We start from the raw sequence: 23,028 nt of genomic DNA, 5'->3' as shown, positions 1-23,028 counted from the left end.
GCATGATATATAGAGATATATATATATATATAATTTAATGGTAGACATTCTATTTTATAACTTAATATATAGTGGACTTCTTTCAATGAAAGTGTTTGGAGATCTCATTCTTTTTTAAAAGTTGCATTGTTCCTTTGCTTATTAATAAGTATAAAAGCTAGAAGGTTTGATCTTGAAAGACAGTGAAGTAATGAACTTTATTGTATGACCATGTTTGAATACATACTTGGCAGTCTCAGAGATAATTTCACTCAGAATGGAATTTCTGAATCAAAGGGTATATATTCTTACGATTTTTTTTTTTTTTAAATTTACTTATTTTTATACAGGAACTAGGGTACAGGCCAGAGGCACGGGAGGGTGAGAGGATTCACCAGAGACAGAGCAGGGAGCAGAACAGGCAGATTGACGAAATACACTGCTGGGGGGAGCACTGGGCGAGACAGGAGAGGTCTGCCACGCATGTGGGACCCTTGCTGGCCGGCTGGGATTGAACCCGTGCTGCAGAGGCTGCGGACAGCTTCACAGTACGGCGCTCAACCAACTGTGCCACCAGGGAGGCCCATATTTTTATGATTTTTATGGATTTTCTACACGGTACTGATTCATATTTGTTCATTCAGAAAATATTTATTGAGCATCTGTTATGTGTTAGCACTATATTGGGTGCTAGCAGACAGACTTGTGAATACTACCAGTCAAGAAAGGAAATAGAGTGCCTCCGTGGTGGCGCGAGGGGTTAAGATACAACCTAGGAAGCAGTCCGCAGCCTCTGCAGCACCAGTTCGATCCCTGGCCGGCCAGGGAGCAACCCACATGGCGCAGCAGACCTCTCCTGACTTGCTCCCTGCTCCCCTTAGCAGTATACTTCAGCCAATCTGCCTGTTCTGTCCCCACCCTGTCTCTGGCGAATCCTCTCACCTCCCACACTTCTGGCCTGTACCCCAGCTCTTGTATGCATAAATAAATAAATCTTTTTAAAAAAAAGAGAAAGAGAAATAGATAAAATTTAAGAATTACACAAATGCATTTAGAATCACAACTCTGAGAAATCCCAAGAAAGAAAGAGCCAGTAGTATGTGTGTAAATTAATAGACAGGCTTTGACCTCATTGTGGAAATTAGAGGTTTCTGTGGGGTTATTTGAGCTGATATTAACTAGTTATGTACATTGAGGGGCTGGGGGTGGGGGGGCTTGGAATTCTGGACATTAGGGAGAGCCAAGACCTTATAGTAGGAAAGCATATGTTATACTGGAGGACCTTGCCAGGGAGCCTGGACCATGGTGAGAATATGGCATTAAAATGGAGCTAGAGGGCCTCACCGGTGGCTCAGCCATTGAGCCCTGGGCTGCGAAGCTGCCCGCAGCCTCTGCAGCGCCAGTTCGATCCCCGGCTGCCGGGCGAGGGTCCCACACGGCACGCAGACCTCTCCTGCTGCCTGCTGCTTCCCTCAGCAGTGTACTTCATCACTCTGCCTGTTCTACTCTCCACTCTGGCTCTGGTGAATTCTCTCACCCTCCCACGCTTCTGACTGTACCCAGTGCTTGTATAAATAAATAAATAAATCTTTTAAAAAAATGGAGCTAGAAGTATGGGTAGGAGTAATATCATGCTGGCCTATGTTTAATGTCTTAGACTTTATCTTAATGGTGCAACAGAGCACCATTAAGCTTTTTTTGTTTAGTGTGAGTGTGTAGAAAATAATCAAATTTGCATTTTCAACCTATTGTTTTGGAGAGTACATTGTAGGGGGAAAGAGTAGAGAGGTAAGTTAAGAGACTTGTAAAAATTGAGGCATAATGGTGGCTTGGACCAGGCTGTGATGGTTATTTTGGTGGAATGATTGGAACATATTCTAGATTATTTAGGTAATATCATTGTTAGGATAATGGTGATGGGTTGAAGATGAGAGTAAGGAAGAAATGGCCAACAGTAGTAATATATTAGTATTTTTCCAATTTTCCTTTGCTATTTGTTGGTTCCTGATAAATATTCTGCTATATTAAATGTCCTGTTTTAGTGTACAAAGCACTTTGATCAAAAATGACTGTTGTATCTTATCTGATACATTTTTAACATCTATCAATTTGGTTCTGTATTTTCTTTTTCACATGTTAATTGAATTATATTAATATAAATAATTACATTGGGCCTCCCCGGTGGCGCAGTGGTTGAGAGCTGGGTTGCGAAGCTGCCCGCAGCCTCTGCAGCGCCAGTTGGATCCCTGGCTGCTCCCCGGCCACCAGAGGAGGGTCCCACATGGCAGACCTCTCCTGCCGCCCACTGCTCCCCTCAGCAGTGTACTTCGGTCCTTCTGCCTGCTCTGCTCCCCACTCTGGCTCTGGTGAATTCTCTCACCCTCCCGCGCTTCTGACTGTACCCAGTGATTGTATGTATAAACAAACAAACAAATCTTAAAAAAATAAATAAAAATAAATAATTACATTAATAGATTTTCTAAAATTGCATCATCCTTGTATCCTTGGAATAGAGGCTTTTTTGTGGTTGTGTAAAATCATTCTTTAAAAATTGTTGGATTAGGGCCTCCCCGGTGGCGCAGCAGTTGAGCGCTGGGTTGCGAAGCTGCCCGCAGCCTCTGCGGCGCCAGTTCGATCCCTGGCTGCTCCCCGGCCATCGGAGGAGGGTCCCACATGGCGCGCAGACCTCTCCTGCCGCCCGCTGCGCCCCTCAGCAGTGTACTTCAGTCCTTCTGCCTGCTCTGCTCCCCGCTCTGGCTCTGGTGGATTCTCTCACCCTCCCGCACTTCTGACTGTACCCAGTGCATGTATAAACAAAACAAACAAACAAATAAATTAAAAAAAAAAATTGTTGGGATTAGATGTTCTGATATTTTCTGAGGATTTTTAAATCTGTATTTGCAAGTAAGATTGGATCTTTTTGAAAAAACTTGATTTATTGGATATGTATAAATGACTCAAATTATGTTGTTTCATTAGATATTTGATTGATGTAGAAGGCATGAGGCCAGATGATGCAATTGAATGTAAGTATGAGAGTTTGTCACTATTTTTTCCTTTTATCAAAGTTGAAGGTGGAATTATAAATAAATTTCTCAAATTTTGAAAAAAAGCTTGGTTTTACTTTTTGAATATAAAATAATCTTTTGCCAGAAGTTTGTAAAAGTACATATATGAAAATAGTGAGCTATCACAGCCTGAATAATTAGTCCAATGGTTTTTAGCTTTGATCTGCTTTCTCTAGGAAAGGTTTGCTTTTTGCGCTATTTCTAATAGTTCATCCACTCCTCAGTATTCAATAGGTGCCGGGGACATTGCTTAGAAAGACAAAACTACATTGAAGACCTTCAAAATGGTCCTATCAGAAAGTAAGTTGCATTGTAGATGTGAGATTTGTGGTTAGGGGGAATCTTTTTTTATATATTTAAGTTGAATGTATCTATTCTTCTTGTAACTTGTTTAATTGCTGGGGATGCCTAAATGGAATATGGAGAGAATGAGATTGTTACTTTCATGGACTAAATGTAGTCACTAAATTGTTAAATTTGGAAACCAATAATATGTGGAAACATTCTCTTTGAGGAATCGCAATTCCAGAAGATCCAAATCAAGTGGCTTTGAAGACTCAACACATATGATAGAAACAGTCCACACCAGTCATAAGTCTGGTAAACGAGGATCTAGGAATCACCTGCATCGGAACCATGCTTACACAGTAACTCCTCAGCATTTCCACACCCATACCCAAAGTTTGCAGCAGTCAGTAAGGTATCTCTTCTTTTTTCTAGAATAGAAACAGAAATTAATACTATAAATTAATATTATAAAATAAATGTAACAAATTAATATACATATAATACACATAAATATAGCTTTATAAGTAAGTGCAAAATACATGATGATAATTATGAGGAGGTCACATTTTCTTGGTGATCAACATCAACTAAGAAGTATCATCTGCTCTGTATTTTGCATTTAGGGCTGAAAAATCAAATATAGGATGGGAAATATGTGACTTTTCAAAGGCAATTGGGAAGAGATTTAGAAAAATTTGATTCTAAACTCATTTTAAGCCAATAATTTGATATGACTACCAAAAAGCATTTTGCATTCTTAAGCTACAGTTTTCAGAATAAGAAAGGTTGCCATACTGAGCTACTTATTCAGCTATGTAGTAAAGGGTTTGAGAAATATGTCAAATGATTGAATGAATATAGTGCTTTCTATATTTTGAAGTATTTCCTTAGTCTTCACATGAAATTAATAAGTATGTGCATTTATATGGACAATTAAAGTTGTGTTCCAAAAGGTCTATACCAATTTTAAGTGCCACTGTCAACACAAGCAATTTCTTTGAAATATGTGCATTTTTGAAAAATGGCAGCATGTTTTTGAAAGTGTTTAAAATAATGCTAATGTATTTTAGTAACTCATGTAATGGTCATAAACAGTCCTCAGAAGTACTACCATTAACATTTCCATCTGACTGTTGAAAAACAGAAATTTAGAAAGCTGAGTATCTTACCCAAGAGCACACAGCAAAGAATGGCAGAGCCAGGCTGCAAATCTGGGTCCAGTCTGACAACCACTGTACTAGACTGCCTTATCAAAAACTAGTTGCTAAATAGGCAAAGAATTGTTATTTTTACTGTACTGAGGTTGTTCCCATTTCTAAATGAAAATATTTTGTGATACATCTCTTAAAATTTTGCGCAAATGTCTTTAATGGGATATACTGTTCCCTATAATTTGTATTTATTTCCACAACAACCCATGAAACTGGAAGGTATTATTAGCTCCATTTTTTTTAAAGATTTATTTATTTATACAAGAACTGGGGTACAGGTCAGAGGCACAGGAGGGTGACAGAATTCACCAAAGACAGAGCAGGGAACAGAACAGGCAGATGGTCTGAAAACACAGCTGAGGGGAGCAGTGGGCGAGTCAGGAGAGGTCTGCCATGCCATGTGGGCATCTCCCAGCTAGGAATCGAACCTGTGCTGCAGAGGCTGTGGACAGCTTCACAGTGCTGCGTTCAACCCACTGCACCACCGGGGAGGGCCCCTTTTAGCTCCATTTTTAGAAAGAACTAAGAAATCCAAAGATTAAGCAGTTTATCTGCTAAGGTCACATAGATAGAAAACAGTAGCATGAGAATATCTAATATTTTATGAAGCTTATATTATCTAGTTTCTTATGATTAATAATAGTTTATTTTTGTTTTGTTTAAGACAATTTCCATGGAATCAGAACGTTTACCAGAGTGGCTATGTTCCTCCTCCTCCTGGTCCCCCTGGAGAGGACTTCTCACATAACAGATACTCTTGGAATGTAAAGCCAAATACCAGTCAAGCAGTCCAGAATACAAGTTGCCCTTACAGTTACTATAGACTACCCTATCCAGCCTATTATGGATGGACTGAGTGACAGTCTTGGAAATCTGTCTGGAACTGAACAGGACTGAAGACAGTTGGAGTGACTTTTTGTAAGATCAGGTTTATAATCTGTAATTGTTCCCTTATGTGTTAAAGCTTAAATAAAAATTATATTGGTACTTCTTTGCTGACAAATTTACAGTAGTTGCAACAGTGAAGGAGATGTCTACTATTGTAGTCTTAAATTTTTTTTAAAGGAAGATGATATTTTAGAACTGATAGTTATAAAGAACTTCCCTTGTAAATTATTTTTCAGAGTTCTATCTTCCTTTTCTATATATCGCCTTCTGAATAGACTTGTGACATGAATGAGCGTATATATAGAAATTTGTATTGTTTTTGTCATATTTTGTTGTTTACCCAATCATTAACAGTATCTTTTTCCTCAACTATTTAAAATTTTTATTAAAATCTTCCTAGGAGACAATATCTTTAAAGCCTAATCGCTTTTTGTATTTTTGTGATATTTCTTTCCTTTATCAATCAGTCTGTTGTGGGATTTGACCAACTTCTTTTAACTGAATTGCCAGATAGGCAATTTAACACATGGATAATGAATAAACTTTTAAGACTTGATTGTCAACTGGACAAGAGAGACAGACTAATAAACCAGAACACTGGATGATAATTTACCTGAAAAGGTAATTAGCTGCTGGGTAGAATTATTTAGTAAACCTTGAAAACTTTTATATACAATAAAGGTTGCTTGTTAAACATCACATTTAAAGCCTGGGATATTTGGAAAGACTTCTGGGCTCCTATGTTACTGCTTCTCTGTTGAATGTAACCTGCTGAAATATTTCCCTTCTTGCATCTCATAGTAGAGTGGTGCCTTGATTTTGACTTTTTTCTCAATTTTCCCTTCTGCTGGTATACCTTGAACACGTATGTTTCAGTATGCTAGAACTTGGGAAATGCTTGTTGCATTTCATTGCAGAAGTCAGAAACCTTTGTTTGCTCAAAGAGGTATGCTACCATCTTGACACATTGATAGATATTTGTGGAATACTTGAGCAGCTTGGCTTCATTTTCTAAAGCCTGTAATTTTGAGGATTTCTATCTCAGAATGTCTGTTAATACATGTGATATTTATTTTCTCTTTTGTATATGAACAACATGTGGAATCTGACCCAAGGAAGTACTCTTAACTCAGTCACTCCCTGGTTTGTATCTAGCTCACTCGTGCTGCAACCCTTCATCCAAGTGATGGTTCATGATATCTTTCCCTGCCTGCTAAAGGCAGTCTTGTGAAATTGTTCCCTGGGATATATCACAGGTTCATTTGGAAAGAAATTGGGCAAGACAACTGATGCAGCAACAAAGAACAAGCAGAGGTAGGAAGGGGATCCTGCTGTCCAATGGTTTCTAAGGAATTCCTTGGCAAGCAGTTTCTAAGGAAGATACCGCCAGCAGAAGTGCCATCATAGAAGCACTGCCATCTTGAAAACGTCTTTTAAGCATTCTTTTCATTTATTGTTGAAATTCCTGATGTTTATGGAGACAAAATTTAGGTTTAGGTATCTTTTCATACCATTTTCCACATTATAGAACTTTTTCCAGGACTCACTGAGCTCATTTTAAATATAGGCTGAGCCTTCAGCTCAGAAAACTACTTATTTTATATGTCTGAATAATTCTAACTGTTGTAGTCTTTGGCTCAGAAACATCAAATATGCATATATTAAAACTCCAAATCTGTCCCATCTACTGCTTCCTGCTCATCAGTTTCATGTCTCTTCATTTTGTCATGTTTTGTTAGGCTCCTCAACTGTTTTCTGTCCACTCATTTAAAATTCTGCAATATCTGTTCCGTTCTTTTATGACTTCAAATGTAGCTTTAAATTCCACTATTACACTTTAATTTCCTTAAATTACTATACTTTATTTGGTTTTCTTTACTGCAATAAATCTTTTCAAAACCAGCTCTTTTCCTGGATATTGGATACTATGTCCCTCTATTTTGACCTGTAAAATATTTTCACAGACTCCCCCATTGGGTGTTTTCTGTTTACATATCCTTGAGAGAGGAATGGTCTCTCCCAACCCGATTTTACCTAAATAGAATGGGAGTATTCTCCTTGCATCTCATAGTCCAGCTGCTTACTCTTAGAAATCTCTTAAATGAAACTGGAAAAATTTTATTTTTATTTAACTTTATTGTACCAGTTCATTGAAACAGCAAATACGTGCCATGGGTTGCTCCTTCATTCCAAGCAGCAGAAGTCATTGTGAGAGCAGTAGACTTACTGTCTGTCCTTACTATTATATTCTATTTGTGTCATCAACTATGTTCTCTCTCCTCTCATCCTGTTTGTTGATGCGTGTCTCTTAGGTTGGAGGTGCTCTTGAAATATCCAAAGATATTTGTCCATCTTTCCATACTTAAGATTGAAGCACTCAAAGCTAATGAAAGCTCTGGTCATGCCACGGTGTTCTTATAAAAAGGTTGCTTTTCGTTTACTTTCCACCATTTAGGTTTCATTTCTCCATTCTGACCATTACCATCTTCGAAATCTTTAATACTGTTATATACCAATTGTTATCTCTCCCATTCTCTTGTTAGTTTTTAACCTTTAAAAATTCCTTTACTGTCAATTTTGGTGGGTTTTGTGTGGAGTAGAGATGCAGGCCTGAGTTCTGTACAGCCAATGTAACAATACTTAATTGCCAGTAAAATTGGATTTGGGGTTTATCTTCAGTTCAGTAAACTTTATTTTTATGCATCATGTCCCAGGAATGTAGGCCATCAAATACCCTAAGTCATAATTTGATCCTCCATTGTCAACCACAACACTTACACTATGAAGAGAGATCCTACCCAGGATCCTCTCTGAACCACCTTTCTAATCTAACAACTGCCCTAGAATTACATCCTGAAAACAAACTCATTGGAGTTATTGCCCTCTTGGAAATCTTAAATGGCTTATGACTTTCAAATCCATTTCTGGCTCTTTGTCAAAGCCTTCTGCCTTCTATGATCTGAGTCCCCTGAAGCACACTTCATTCCTCAGTGTGCCAGCCATTTGCTGAGTATATGGTGGTGTGCATTATTATGCCTGCCACTGTGACTTTCAGGTTGCTCCCTTGGCTGTAATGGTTCTCTTGCAGTCTCTGTGAGCAAATAATTTTCATTCTTATAGCGCCATCACAGTAAACCCCTCAACCCCCACTGAATTAGTCCTTTTCCTACAGGATACCTTGTTTCACTATTTAGCATTTATTTCATTTACATCTACAGTAATATAAAACAGGTTCTAAACAAGTCTCAGCCCCCTTTTGTGAAAGCACCATCTTCCCCTGGACCACATTCCCCCTTTTTGCCTTGCCAGCAAACCTCACTGCATTCCCTAGGCTATTTGGAGCTCAGGTTAAACTCTGGGTCTGCCTGGCCCTTATGCCCAAGCCCTCTCTCTTCTCAGCCATCCCTCCACTTTAGAATTGATGGAAGAGTGACACTACAGGCATGGGTTCTGGCTTTCTGAGCTGGCCATTGACGGGTAAGATGATCAGACCTATGGAGGAGTCTGTTTCCATGGGAGGAGTCTCAATGAATGGAATACGGAAGACAGGAGGTAGCCAGGCAGATGTATTCCCCTCCTTTCTCCCTGATGTGAATTATTCTCAGGAGTGATTTTTCCTTTCAAGCCTTCAGAAGTCCATCCTGCTGAGTGAACTCATGCCAGACATCCTGTGTGTCTTTCAGGCTCATTGTGAAGCCTGCCAGTGAGGTCACCCATTACCTCAGGTGGCTCTGCATCTTTTATTGCTGTACTTTCCTGTTTCTTCACCTAGTGTTTCTACTCATTGCTAATAAAATGCCAGCACTTTAATCCTTACCCCAGGCTCTGCTTTCTAGAGGACTTAGGCTGAGACACTTAAGTATTTGTTAACCATATCTAATAGTCACAGCTTTTAATTCATTCAGGTAGGCAGAGGAGAATGGACTTAGCAGAGGTCTTCCAACTCTTTTCACTTTGAGAGCCTATAAAAATGTATAACTTTTAAGGAATACAGCAATCATTTACATCTAAGCTAACAATTTATTAAGTATGGATCTCATTTTCATATACGTGGAATAGATTTTGAAGTTTGGGTGTCTCCCATGACCCATTTATTCAGATAACACTTCTGAAGCTAGAGTCACTTTAACAGGTGGTAGCAGTTATGTGTATTTATGTGAGTCTACATATTGCTGAGAACAAGCCTGATGTTATTATAAAACTTATTTAGCTTTTATAATCTCAGATCTCTTGAATTGGTGCATAATGATCTCCCTCTGCAGCTGTAGGTACAAGGATCATCTTTACTTCTGAGATGACTTTTTTAAAGATTTATTTATTTATACAAGCACTGGGTGCAGTCAGAAGCGCGGGAGAGTGAGAGAATTCACCGGAGCCAGAGTGGGGAGCAGAGCAGGCAGAAGGACTGAAGTACACTGCTGAGGGGAGCAGCGGGTGGCAGGAGAGGTCTGCGCGCCATGTGGGACCCTCCTGTGGTGGCCGGGGAGCAGCCAGGGATTGAACCGGAGCTGCAGAGGCTGCGGGCAGCTTTGCAACCCAGTGCTCAACCGCTGAGCCACTGGGGAGGCCCTCTGAGATGACTTTTTAAGAAACAGTAAAATTAATCCTTAGTGTACAATTCTATCCGTTTTGACAAGCATATTCAGCTTTGTTAATGACCATCAAATTGAGAGCAGTTCCGTTCCCCTGCCTACCCAATTTTCTTGACATTCTGTGGTAATGTTTCAATAGTGTTTACATGTGTACAGTAAGTATAAGTTTAATTTTTAAGAAACTGCCAAACTCTTTTCCAAAGTGGCTGTACTATTTATATACAGACCAGCAATGACCATTCCAGTTAGTCCACATTTGACAATACTTGATAGTCTTTTAAATTTCAGTCATATGGGTGTGTAGTAGTAGCTCGTTTCATTTGCATTTCCCTGATGACTAATGTTGAGCATCTTTTCATAGGTTTTTTGGCCTTTCATAAATCTCTGAAATGTTTGTTGAAATGTGTCACCTATTAATAAATACATTGTTTCTCATTGAGCTGTAGTTCTTTAAAATTTGGATACGAGTCCTGTTAGAATATGTAAAAATTGTTTTCATATATATTCCGTGTTCAAGCCACACATTTTTCTGTTTATTTTTTGCTCTTCCTTAACTAGGCTAAGGTTTCTCTCGGGACCTTTGTACTCTTTGTTGCCTGGAATGCTCGCTCTCCAGTTACCCATAGCGCTTGCTTTCTAGACCTCTTCCAGTCACTGTTTAAATGCACCCCCCTCCCCCGCCTCTTTTTTAAAGATTTATACAAGAACTGGGATACAGGGCAGAGGTGTGGGAGGGTGACAGGATTCACCAGAGACAGAGCAGGGAGCAGAACAGGCAGACGACCAAAAACACTGCTGAGGGGAGCAGTGGGTGAGACAGGAGAGGTCTGCCCTGCCATGTGGGTCTCACTGGCCAGCCAGGAATCGAACCTGCGCTGCAGAGGCTGTGGACAGCTTCACAGCGCTGCTCTCAACCCCCTGCGCCACCAGGGACTCCCTAAATGGCCCCTTTTGATGAGATCTTTCTTGACCATCCTATTTAAAACAGGATGTCCACCACTTGGCATTCCCCCCTTTTCTATTTATTTTTTCTCTCCATAGCACATATATACCCAATGGCTGTATTTGTATTGTTTTTGTAAAGAAAAGTATTGACCATGGTGAGTCCTAACTGTAAAAAACGCAGAAAATAATTCTGTAGCCTATTTAGGGGATTACCTCCTCTTTTGGAGGCTGATACATTCAGGCATGACCCAAGTTAGGGTTAAGTTAGGGCAAGTTAGGGTTAAGATGCAGCTTCAGGGACAGTGCAGGTTGGGACTTTGTGAAAGTTAGAGGCTTCTGACATAAGGGCAGAGAAATCCAGGGGGCTGATGACAGTAAATTCTAAGAGATGCTAACCGAAACATACTCCAGAGATGACGTCACAAAGTTTAGGAGCACTAAATAAATATAGCAAGACCTGAGAGAGTAAGACCTTGGAGAGGGGAGGTAAAAGGAGAAACTGATCTGGGAAGAGTAGAGCAACTAAAAGAAAGAGCCAATCAAAGTAGGATGATGAGCTTTTAGATTAGAGGAAAAAAGATTTAAATATCCCCTAGAAATGGGCCCATGACGGCTTCTTTGCCCCTCCCAGGTACAGCACACCTGGGAGTCCTTGCTTTCTTCCTTTACACTGTTTTTTACTTTCTTGAATAAAGTTCGCTTCTCTCTACTTATCTGAAAGTCTGTGAATTTCTTTTTACGGCTTCCCGGGACAAGAACCTGTGGCGGCCTAAGGGCTAAATTAACGGCGCACACCAGCTTCATGAAGACGAAGAAAGGGTTGACAAAGCACGGTCACCTACCAAGTGCCCGCGGGAAAACGCCGCGTGCCAGGAGATCCCAAGGACCGCACTGAGAGCGAGAAGGGAAGAGTCCCATCTGTGCCGGAAAGGAACTGTTGAATCTCAAGCATTGGAGAGATATATAGGGCTCATCTCGGTCACACTTAGGGCTGCACAGAAGACGCAAAGCGGGACAAGGAGACGGTCAGCACGCGCGCCAGCCCTCAGCTCCCGCCCCCGGCCCACGGCCCCTTTTCACATCCACCGCCGGAAGTGACGGCGGGGAGCTCCTGCTCCCCTTCCCGCCCGCTGACCTGACTCCTGCTGAGAGAAATAAACAGCTGAGGGGCGGGCCGGACCGCAGCCCGGAGTTTACGTCCTGAGGAGATTGAAAAATACTCCGCGACCCCAAGCCCGCCTAGCTGGAAACAGGCTCCGGGCGGTGGAGCCGCTACCGCCGAGCTTCCGGAAGTTGAGGGGTTTGTTTCCGAGGGGAAGCTCTTCAGAGACGGACCGGCGACTCGAAGGTGCGGGCTCCCGGCTCGCGAGCTGGCTGGGCGGGGCTGGGCCGCGTGGTGCTGAGCGGGGAGAGCTGAAGGTGAGGGGTCGGGAGGCCAGCCCCTGGCGATGTCTGTGATTCCCTCCGTCCTTGTTCCCCAGCGCCTACGGAAGCCGGGTTCTGGAAGTAGACCAGGGAAATGAGTCTGTTCTACGTGTAGTGTTTAGTAAGGGTACATGACACCGAGGAGCGCCGGACTCGCCAATGTTGTGGCGAGGCTTACGAGGGACCTAGTGCAGGGCCTCTGCGCTTGTCCGCAGAAGAGGCAAGCCAGCCCCACATCATGGAGTGGAGCGCCTTAACGTAAAGCTGGGACTTAGAAAAGCAGCGAAAGGACAAGATCAGATTTACATTTTGAAAGGTTCCTTTGCCGATGAATTATCGGAGGCAGGAATTGTAAGGAGACCACGTTTAAGAGCCTCTGTTGCAGATGAGAGGTTGTGGCACTGGGTAGGGAGAGAAGTGGTCAGTCAAAATGATATTTAGGAGGTGAAGTTCATAAGAATTTATGGATTAGATATGGGATTTACGTAAGAGATTGATATCCAACTATGAGTTTCTGGCGAAATTATATAAAAACATTTTTTACTTTTGTTAAAGGTCTTTTCTCCCATTGTAAGAACCAAAACCTCGAAGTTTTTTTCTTCCCTGGTTGTGTACTCATATTTTGTGTACTCAGTACACACTCAAAAATATTTTGTGCAAAGGACAGTAAAAACTACCTATATAATTCTACCCCAAATGGCCATATTTTGGTATATATCCTTAATGTTTTCTGTATCTTTTTATATAATTAAGAACCTATTCATTATCTTTCTGTGTCCTTTTTTCCCCTCATTGGACACTATCAGGACAATGAAGATTGACCTGCTGTGTGCCAGAACATTGCTCATTTATTTCCCCTGATTATAACAGAGCAATTTAGGTGTGATTCCACCCAGTCAGAGATGACTAGCTTTTTGGTGTATATTCCTTTCAGTCTCTGTGCGCTTTTTAAAAACCCGACGATTTGACCACGTTTTATGTTTTCCTTTTCAATTAGATGTTTTTACCTAATGTTATTTATTGCTATTTTCATACATCCTTACCTACTTTTCAAGACTACAATTTTTAATGGTTTTTTAGTCACAACCAATACTGGCTAGATAGGTGGTTTTCAACATTTTACTGTTAGAGTGGGACAGGGACATCTTATTGTATAAGTTCTTGGAATTCCAATAATCTTTAGAAAGTCCTACAAGTAGAACCAGCCACCTAAATGGATAAAATGAGCCTATCATATTGCCTCACCTAAATATCTTAGGTCTTTGTATTCTGTCCTTGTCAAACTTTCATATAAGAAAGGGCCAATATTAATTGATTATTTATTAAGTGTGTCGTCTCTGTTTAAATGCCATGTGTGAATGAATATCTGAGTCAAAGGTCATACTTTCTTCTATAAAACTCTTTTCTTCTTTAATACTTGTGTCTAGATCCTGCTAAAATATAAATAAAATGTGGAGATTGGAAAGCTTAAAAGCCTAAATTGGAGTGAGGTTTCATTATTACTGTAAGTAAGCCATGGTCTAAAAAATTCCAGAAATCCCACTCCTAGTTCTGTGTTGGGGAAGCTCTCTGTCAGCCATGCATCAGAGCCTGCACATAAGCAGGGGACCAGGCACCAGTCTTGATCCTTTCCTAGGAGTGGCAAAGAAAGCAGCCACTTGGGATGAGGTTTTCTGGTTTGACACTTCTGCCATTTTATTATTAGTTATTTTAATTTTTTGTTAGCGAGTATATTTGTTAATGAATTATAGCATTAACTTTGAATCAAAATAAGTCTGTCTTTCTGGTTTTGTGCAGTAGAATCCTGCTTATCTATGAAATGCAGTTAACTCATCAGCTGGACCTATTTCCCGGATGCAGGGTGACCCTTCTGTTATTTAAAGATGTGAAAAATGCTGGCGATTTGAGAAAAAGGGCCATGGAAGGTGCTATTGATGGTTCATTAATAAACCCTACAATGGTAAGTACAAAGGGAGGATGAATAAGCTATAGGGGGCATTTAAGAATGTTAATTTTTCATGATACTATTGGTTAGCCTAAAATTGCCATCAGATAATTCGTTCTTGTCTATAAACAGTGGAATGAAGTCAGATTTGTTCAACCTTGAATTTAACAGTGAATAGAAATGAAAGTACCTAGCCCTCCCTGAGGAAATATGAGAGGTTGTGGTCTGACTCTGACATAATGGCATATGCCTACATCTCCACCTTTTGATCTGAACTAGAAAATCCTTGCAGAGAAGGTGTAAGAGCACCCACTGGGATCACATTCCAGGACATAGTCCTAGCTCTGCTACTTATGTCTTTGTGCCAGTGGTAGCCAACTTTCATAGACAGTGCCTAGAACTGTTATAAATGCCTTACATATTCTAACTCAATCTTCACAACAACCCTGTAAAAAGTGCTATGATTATCTGCATCTAACAGATAAAATCCTAAATAATTTGCCCAAGTAAGTTCGGTGGTGAGTAGCAGGGCTGAGACTCAAACCAAGATATTATTTGCATTAGTTTCGTCATCCATTACATGTGAATAATTAAACCAAGTTCATATGGTAGATTTGAGAATTAAATAATAAAGGTAAAATGTTTAGATCATGGCCTTTTCCATAATATTAGACCTTGATAAACATTATTTAAATTTTTTTTACCATTAAATTTCTTGCCACTTTAAAATTCTGTGATTTTTCTGAATACCCAGGCCTTTGAGATAGTATTTTGGGGGGTGGGGGGGAGAAAGAGGGAGAGAGAGTAATTTTGAAAATGTAGACCATAGAATTATGGTGAAGTAAAACAGTCTTACACTGGAATTACCATGAGGTAGGACATGCATCTTCAGAATGCTCCACATTTCCTATGTGTAATTCTTTTTGTTCTCTTTGGTAGATTGTCGATCCATTTCAGATACTTGTGGCAGCAAATAAAGCAGTTCACCTCTACAAACTGGGAAAAATGAAAACAAGAACTCTGTCTACTGAAATTATTTTCAACCTTTCCCCAAATAACAATGTAATTGATTCAGAATTACTTACTTTATTTCTATTGATCTTGTCATGGTAGCATGTGTGTTCCTGTGTTGGGTTGGAGGCCAAATTCTTGTAAGTTTGTTGTTGGTGACAAACCAAAATCGTGAAGAAAGCTCTAGATAGAGTTGAGGTTTTTAGCACTGCCTTTTACTAGGCAAACAAATAAGCTTTGGAGTCAGTTTACAATATGAGTAAACAAAAATACAGCCAGGTTAAGTGAGGATAATTAAATGATGTGTCTTTCTTGTCATATAGAATGAAGAAGGCATTCTTTGCCTCAATGCTATTTTAGCCTAATGATATCTAAGTCTCTATCTTAAGTAATAAAGAATTAGGCATAGGTATTTGTGTGTTATCATGTGCATTTTTCACTTTCCTATAAACTCCTTGAGGATAGATTTCATGTCTTTTCCATATACCAGAATTCTGCCTGGTACCTAGAACAGCCCTTAACACATGGCTCACTCACATTCCCTGTGAATAGGAAGAGTTTGTTGTTTGTAGTTTGATAACTTTGATAGTAATATCAAAGTTGAGCTAATGATATTCTATATGTGGCACATAAGAAAAAAATAACTGGGGCCTCCCTGGTGGCGCAAGGGGTTGAGTCTCAGCACTATGAAGCTATCCACAGGCACTGCAGCACGATATCCAGCCAAGGAGCTGGCCCACATGGCGCTGCTACCACTCCTGTCTCGCCTGCTGCTCCCCTCAGCAGTGTATTTCAGTAGCTCCACCTGTTCCGCTCCCCACTCTGTCTCTGGTGAATCCTCTCACCCCCTATTCCCCGCACCTCTGGCCTACACCCCAGCTCTTGTATGCATAAATAAATAAATCTTTAAAAAAAAAAAGAAAAAAATTTTTTCTGATGGTTTTACTGTTACTATTACTATCAATTACTGTTACTGAAACTATTACTATCAATTACTGTTAATGACACTACCAAGTACTAGTGTCAAGAGAAAAATTAGGTGTTCATAAAGTTTATAAAATGCACAGTAATAGAATTTAGTACCTGAAAAAAATTTACCAGATAATTATTATTCCTCTGAGATCATTTGAAATAATTCAAGAAACAATCTTGAGCTTTTCCAACTTCCCATTATAGTTTGAAGAACAGAAAAAATAAGTATGTTCTTGAGGAAGACAGATGAACAAGACAGAAGTTCAAATGCCCTAAACTAAATGAGATAATAGGAATAATGAAACCTAATGAAACAGTGAAAAAACTCATTCTGTGGGAATTGAGGGTACAGTGGGGCATGACATTTGAACTGAACTTGAAGGATGAAGGCAGTAAAGGCAGAGGACAAAGTATGAGCACAGGCCAAAAAAGTGTCACATGTGACAGGATGGGCACACAGTCCCTACTGGCTGGGATGGCGGGAGCATGTGACTTGGTCACTTGGGACCCGTGGGAATGGGTGTTAGTGTGCCATGTCAACAAATCTCATCCTTAGGATTTTGGTACAGCTTTGAGCAGGAAGTACTCTAGAGTCAGAACTGGTAGATGTTAAGAGGGAATGGTTGAAAAGAAAAGTCGTAGGCTGAGAGAACTGTTTGGATGTGAGAAATAAGATCCTGACCAGGGAAGAAAGCAAATGGAGAGATGTTTCAGAAACAGTAACTACCAATTCATTGTCTTTATTTTCCCCTTAGATTTCAGAGGCTTTGAAAAAATTTGGTATCTCAGCAAATGATACTTCAATTCTAATCGTTTATGTTGAAGAGGGAGAAAAGCAGATAAATCAAGAATACCTTATCTCTCAGGTAGAAGGTCATCAAGTTTCTCTGAACAGTCTTCCTGAAATAACAAATACTACAGACGTCAAAAAGGTTTGTAAATCACTATTTTTAGAAAGTGTGATAGATGAGGACAGTCAATGTTTTGTTTTGATCACCAGTGCTCCTTTTTAAACTTTATAAAAGGTTAACATAATTTAAAGAAAAGTATAGATCCAAGTTTATGTGAAAATAATTATAAACTTAGTTAATAAAAGCATTCGTCACTTTAATGAAGAATAGATACCTTTAAATGTGAAACTTTAAAAGTACATTTAAAATGTAAAATAAGGGCCTCCTCTGGTGGCACAGTGGTTGAGCGCTGGACTGTGAAGCTGCTCACAGTCTGCAGCACTGGTAGGATCCCTGGCCACCACCGAGGATCCCACATGGCGTGACAGATCTCTTCCTGCCGCGCCCACTGCTCCCCTCAGCAGTGTATTTCGTCGGTCTGCCTGTTCTGTTCCCCACTCTGGCTCTGGTGAATTCTGTCACCCTCCCATGCTTCTGACTGTACCCAGTGCTTGTATAAATAAATAAATAAATGTTTAAAAAATAATAATAAAGTAAAATATAAAATAAATATAGTATGAAGTTAATGTCTAGATATGTGTTAGAAACACATTTGGTTTCTATGGTTAGAGTTGTCACCATAACTGCAATTTAAAGGGAACTTTTGACATGTGATGAATTCCCATCCACTTTGTATATTTTAATCACAGTTGTAATTTTTTTTTTTTTTAAATAGAGGCATGTTATTTATTTATTTATTTGTTTGTTTGTTTTGTTTATACATGCACTGGGTACAGTCAGAAGCGCGGGAGGGTGAGAGAATTCACCAGAGTCAGAGCGGGGAGCAGAGCAGGCAGAAGGACCGAAGTACACTGCTGAGGGGAGCAGCGGGCGGCAGGAGAGGTCTGCGCGCCATGTGGGACCCTCCTCTGGTGGCTGGGGAGCAGCCGGGGATCGAACCAGCGCTGCGGAGGCCGTGGGCAGCTTCACAACCCAGCGCTCAACTGCTGCGCCACCAGGGAGGCCCCCACAGTTGTAATTTTATACCATTTTGCCAGTAATTGGATGATAAATGATTATACTTATACACGTTTGCATAAAGAAGTTAGTAATTTGTATATACTAACATGTCATAATTTGTCTTTTACAGATATATAAATTATCTTCACAAGAAGAAAGTATCGGGACATTACTGGATGGTATCATTTGTAGAATGTCAACAAAAGATGTTTTATGAAATGACAGAAATGTCAACAAAAATTTTCAGCATCAAAAATTTGATTTCCCTTTCCTGATTATAAAGTTAATACAGACATCTCTGTTATAAAGATATCATCATAAATGAGTAGAAAGTTGAAGCTTCCCTGTGATCGGTGTTCAGACTCAGATCTGTGCTCGTAATGGCTCTATCACACTGTCTTTCTGTGCCATTACTATAATATGTTCTTTTCATCAGTGTGTAACTTTGCTTATGCTTTTAATTGCTTTAAAATGTTCAGTTTTGCAAATTTCTGTACATTTCCATTTCTTGAGGATAGCCTCCGTAGCGTAGAATTATTAGGGAAGAGGTTATAAACTTAAAGGATTTTAATATTGGGAGTCTTTGCACATGCCACGCTCGGCAGCATTGCTTTTATTTTTTATTTATTTATTTTAAAAGATTTATTTATTTATTTATTTATACAAGCACTGGGTACAGTCAGAAGCGTGGAAGGGTGAGAGAATTCACCAGAGCCAGAGCGGGGAACAGAACAGCCAGACTGACGAAATACACTGCTGAGGGGAGCAGCAGGCGGCAGGAGAGGTCTGCGCGCCTTGTGGGACCCTCGTCGGTGGCCGGGTTTTGAACCGGCACTGCAGAGGCTGCAGGCAGCTTCGCAACCCAGCGCTCAACCACTGCGCCACCAGGGAGGCCCAACAGCAGTATTGCTTTTAACAGACATTGCCATGTTGAGAAGTTGGACTGTATGTTAGAAAAAGTGGTTTTAAAGGTGTTATTTCTCTAACTGTATTTGTTTTCAACTCCTTTGACCCTTTGGGTCAAGAAGAAATAAAAGACAAAGTAATACCATTTCTTAAGAAAGAAAAATTAGCAGAAGTTCTACAAGACTTATGAAACTCTTTTTGAGCCAATTTGGAATAATGTTCTTTTTTTAAATTTTTTTAATTAATTATTTTTTGTTTACATCATTGTTCATTTTTAAACAATATTTGCTTCCCCCCACCCCCTCAGGTGTAGTCCTCATAGAGTTGCCTTCACCAATGCACCCGTGCATCATCACCTCAGTCCCCTGTGCTCCTCCCTCCCTCCCTTGCATCCCTCTCCCTCCTCTTCCCCTGCAGTATGTCTCTGATTTATAATTGTCTGTTTTTGCTTTGTTGTGTTTTGTACTATTAATATTTTTTTACACTGAGTCTTATTTGGTTCCCCTATATTCCTGCTATAAGTGAAACCATTGATATTTTTCTTTTTCCTTCTGGCTTATTTCACTGAGCATAATTCCTTCCAGCTCCATCCACGTTGCTGTGAATGGCATGAGTTTATCTTTTTTGATTGCTGAATAATATTCCATTGTGTATATACACCACATCTTCTTGATCCAGTCATCTATTTTGGGGCATTTGGGTTGTTTCCAGGTTTTGCCTATTGTAAATAGTGCTGCAATAAACATAGGTGTACAGATGCTCTTTTGAATCAATGTTTTGTGTCCTTTGGGTAGATCCCTAGGAGTGTAATTGCCAGGTCATATGGTAGTTCCATTTTTAGTAGACTGAAGAACCTCCAGACAGCTTTCCATAGTGGTTGGACCAGTTTGCACTCCCACCAGCAATGTAGGAGAGTTCCTTTTTCACCACATTCTCCCCAACATTTGTTGTTGCTTGTTTTTTTTTGGTATGTCCCAGTCTTACTGGTGTAAGGTGGTATCTCAATGTAGTTTTGATTTGCATTTCCCTGATGATAAGGGATGTTGAACATTTTTTCATATGCCTGTTGGCCATTTGTATTTCCTCTTTGGAGAAATGTCTTTTAAGTTCTTCTGCCCATTTTTTGACTGGATTGTTTGTTTTTGTTGAGTCATGTGAGTTCTTTGTAAATCTTTGTTATCAGTCCCTTATCAGTTGAATGGAGTTCAAAGATTTTTTCCCAATCAGAGGGGTGTCTTTCTGTTTTGGTTAATGTACAGAAGCTTTTCAGTTTGATGTAATCCCAGGTGTTTATCTTTTCCTTGACTATCTTTGCTTTGGGTGATGAGTTGTTAAAGATGTTATTGCGATGTATGTCTTGTAGTGTTTTACCTATATTTTCTTCTATATATTTTATGGTTTCAAGTCTTATGTCCAGTTCTTTTATCCATTTTGAGTTTATTTTTGTGCATGGTGAGAGGTAGTGGTCTAGTTTCATTTTTTTGCATGTGGTGGTCCAGTTTTCCCAGCACCATTTATTGAACAAACTGTCTGTGTTCCATTGCATGTTCTTTGCTCCTTTGTCAAAGATTAGTTGTCCATGTAAGTGTGGCTTTATTTCTGAGCTCTCTATTCAGTTCCATTGGTCTGTGTGTCTGTTTTTGTTTCAATACCAAACTGTTTTAATTATTATGGCTTTATAGTATAGCTTGAAGTTTGGAAGTGAGATAACTCCTTTCTCCTTTGTTTTCTTCAACTGGGCTTTGGCTATTTGTGGCTTGGAATAATGTTCTTTACCTAAACCAGATCGCTCCATGGCCTAAATAACCCCCCAGCAAAAGCAGCCCATATTAGAGGTTTTGTGGTGCTAGCAGAAAAGGGGATGTGGTCTTGGTAAGCCCCATGAATTTGACTCTTTAATCAAGGGTACAGATTAAAGCAAAATGCCAGCTCTCTCCTGATTTACCCTGTGGTAACATTGAGGAAGGCTCTGTTGCCCAGGTGATCTTTATTGTTCCCTACCTCCCCAGCCTTGGGAGCGATCATGGTTTTAAGTAATTATAGCAGAAGAGTCTTTAACAACCCTTCATTCCATTATCCCCCACATACACTCAAAAGTACAGGACAACTCGTAAGTCCTGAGCTGTATTTTAGGTGCCCCGTGACCCATAGCCTTTGTTTTGGGGCTTTGCAGCTGTCTGCTGTCTGCTTTCTGCTTTTCCTTTCTTATGATCCTGGCTCAGTTTTACTAACTATAGTACCTCTCTGCACTCACATTACTATTTTTTTTTAAAAAGATTTATTTATTAATGCATAGAAGAGCTGGGACATAAGCCAGAGATGAGGGAGGTGAGAGGATTCACCAGAGACAGAGTGGGAAACAGAACAGGCAGATTGACTAAAGTACACTGCTGAGGGGAGCATTGGGCAAGTCAGGAGAGGTCTCCTGCGCCATGTGGGTAGCTCCCTGGCTGGGGATCGAACTCATGCTGCAGTGGCTGTGGACAGCTTCATAGGTTGCATATTAACCCCTGGTGCTACCAGGGAGGCCCTCACATCACTATTGAGTAAAGCATAACCTGCTTTGGTCTCAGAATGAGTACAGTTTGTATTCATCATATTTGCACTTTCTTGATGTTTTCATAATCTCTTCCAATTTTCCTCTCCAAATCACTGTCCCCCCACTCTTCTCTCCATTCTGGGGATTAACCTATATGTGCACAGCAAGTGGTTTCCCTTCTCCTTGGCTTCTGCTGGTATTTAGCCAGTGTGTGAGGAAGGGGTAGCTAGCAAGAGGTTGATGGGAGAAGAGTGAGACCAGAGTGTTTACTGTTCCAGTTCCCTGGACCCCTCAGAACAGCCCACTCTGCTCAACCCCTGGCTCTGGTTCCACTCAACTTCCTCCTGCCTTGTTTCAGGCCTCTGGGCAATAATGCCATTCCTTGCTCCCCTTTACCCAGCTACACTTTCATAATTATTGTCTCTATAATGTCTACTTGAGTTACTCTAATTGAGTGTTGGGACCAGATCCTTTCTTCCTCAGAATTTGTTAAAAGTTTGCTAAAGAATATTTCTCTAGGGCCTTCCTGGTGGCGCAAGGAGTTAAGCGCCGTGCTATGAAGCAGTCCACAGCCTCTGCAGCACGAGTTTGATCCCTGGCCAGCCGGAGAGCTACCCACATGGCAAGGCAGAACTCTCCTGTCTCGCCCACTGCTCTCCTCAGCAGTGTGTTTCAGTCAATCTGTCTGTTCTACTCCCCACTCTGTCTCTGGTTGGTCTTCTCACCCCCTGCATCTCTGGCCTGTGCCCCAGCTCTTGTATGCATGGATAAATAAATATTTAAAAAAAAATATTTCTCTAGAGCAGGCCAATTACCCTAGACTTTCCGAACATCTTACCAAGGATGACCTATCTTTCTACATTATTTCTGTTGCCATTGTTTCTTAGTTCTCAGTGGAAGTCCAGGGCACTGACATGAAATTGGGTTACTGGGAACCCTGAGGAGAAGTCAGGGAATATGACCCCTTAAGTTATTCCAGAAACTTAAGTTAAACGTCCTGAATTATTTTTCTTACTGAGATTTCCAAAACATAATGCCTGTATACCTTCTATCTCATTGGTCCTTCCTGGACGGGGCTGGTCCTTAGGCGAGTGTTCTTCATAGATGGTAAGCATTTGTCTACATGTGCTCTCAAGTCCCACAACTCTTGGAACGATGATTCCAAACATATAACCTATTATAGTCAGTTTCCTATGGGTAATAGAAAGTTGAGTAAAATCACAGTACTTGACACTGTTAATATCTAGTTTAATTAACAATTACTTGTTAAGCAAATAACAGCAATAAGTACTTAGAAGTGTGATGCTTTATGGGGGTGGGGTTGGGGGGACATACAAGGTCCATCTGGT

The 23,028-nt window shown here is 40.3% G+C and overlaps 2 protein-coding genes and 1 long non-coding RNA gene across 11 annotated transcripts in view; 2 read left to right on the top strand and 1 right to left on the bottom strand.

Moving 5' to 3' along the window:
* DUSP11 (dual specificity phosphatase 11) overlaps positions 1 to 7,540 on the top strand; it is a 27,696-nt gene extending 20,156 nt beyond the window's left edge. For 4 of the 6 annotated variants that reach the window (XM_037527644.2, XM_054701738.1, XM_037527642.2 and 1 more), the window contains 4 exons: positions 2,959 to 3,005; positions 3,272 to 3,347; positions 3,562 to 3,747; positions 5,211 to 7,539. In XM_037527644.2, coding sequence (XP_037383541.1) covers positions 2,959 to 3,005; positions 3,272 to 3,347; positions 3,562 to 3,747; positions 5,211 to 5,406 — 505 coding nt within the window. In that variant the 3' untranslated portion in view covers positions 5,407 to 7,539. Of the gene's footprint in view, positions 1 to 2,958; positions 3,006 to 3,271; positions 3,348 to 3,561; positions 3,748 to 5,210 lie in introns of all 6 variants that reach the window. The other 2 variants (XM_037527645.2, XM_037527646.2) reach the window with 1 other exon arrangement.
* On the bottom strand, positions 2,680 to 12,346 carry LOC129146958 (uncharacterized). Its single transcript, XR_008554376.1, has 3 exons — positions 12,107 to 12,346; positions 11,814 to 11,962; positions 2,680 to 3,763 (listed from the first exon to the last, which is right to left on the bottom strand). It is a non-coding gene; the product is annotated as an uncharacterized LOC129146958 (long non-coding RNA).
* On the top strand, positions 12,038 to 22,994 carry TPRKB (TP53RK binding protein). 4 transcript variants are annotated; one of them, XM_037527650.2, is made up of 5 exons: positions 12,038 to 12,319; positions 14,197 to 14,356; positions 15,281 to 15,403; positions 17,080 to 17,256; positions 18,365 to 22,994. In XM_037527650.2, the coding sequence occupies exons 2-5, from the start codon at positions 14,216 to 14,218 to the stop codon at positions 18,449 to 18,451; spliced, it is 528 nt and encodes a 175-aa protein (XP_037383547.1). In that variant the 5' UTR covers positions 12,038 to 12,319; positions 14,197 to 14,215; the 3' UTR covers positions 18,452 to 22,994. The 4 variants fall into 4 exon arrangements, with proteins under 4 accessions (XP_037383547.1, XP_037383545.1, XP_037383546.1 ...); XM_037527648.2 differs by having other exon boundaries at positions 14,194 to 14,356; XM_037527649.2 differs by lacking the exon at positions 12,038 to 12,319 and adding an exon at positions 12,326 to 12,390.
* Positions 22,995 to 23,028: the final 34 nt, after the last annotated feature.

The sequence above is a fragment of the Talpa occidentalis genome, unplaced genomic scaffold (assembly GCF_014898055.3).
Source record: "Talpa occidentalis isolate TD23 unplaced genomic scaffold, MPIMG_talOcc4v2.1 talOcc4.5, whole genome shotgun sequence".
NCBI classification, from domain to species: domain Eukaryota; kingdom Metazoa; phylum Chordata; class Mammalia; order Eulipotyphla; family Talpidae; genus Talpa; species Talpa occidentalis.
The sequence above is the reverse complement of the archived record's forward strand: the minus strand, read 5'-3'. Positions and strand labels throughout refer to the sequence as shown.

What these genes read in the sequence shown, in the direction of transcription:
- TPRKB (XM_037527650.2), top strand. Translation starts at nt 14,216, where the DNA reads ATGCAGTTAACTCATCAGCTGGACCTATTTCCCGGATGCAGGGTGACC. An exon ending in ACCTTTCCCCAAATAACAAT is followed by an intron (nt 15,404 to 17,079) that starts GTAATTGATTCA and finishes TTTTCCCCTTAG; the next exon opens with ATTTCAGAGGCTTTGAAAAA. An exon ending in ATACTACAGACGTCAAAAAG is followed by an intron (nt 17,257 to 18,364) that starts GTTTGTAAATCA and finishes TGTCTTTTACAG; the next exon opens with ATATATAAATTATCTTCACA.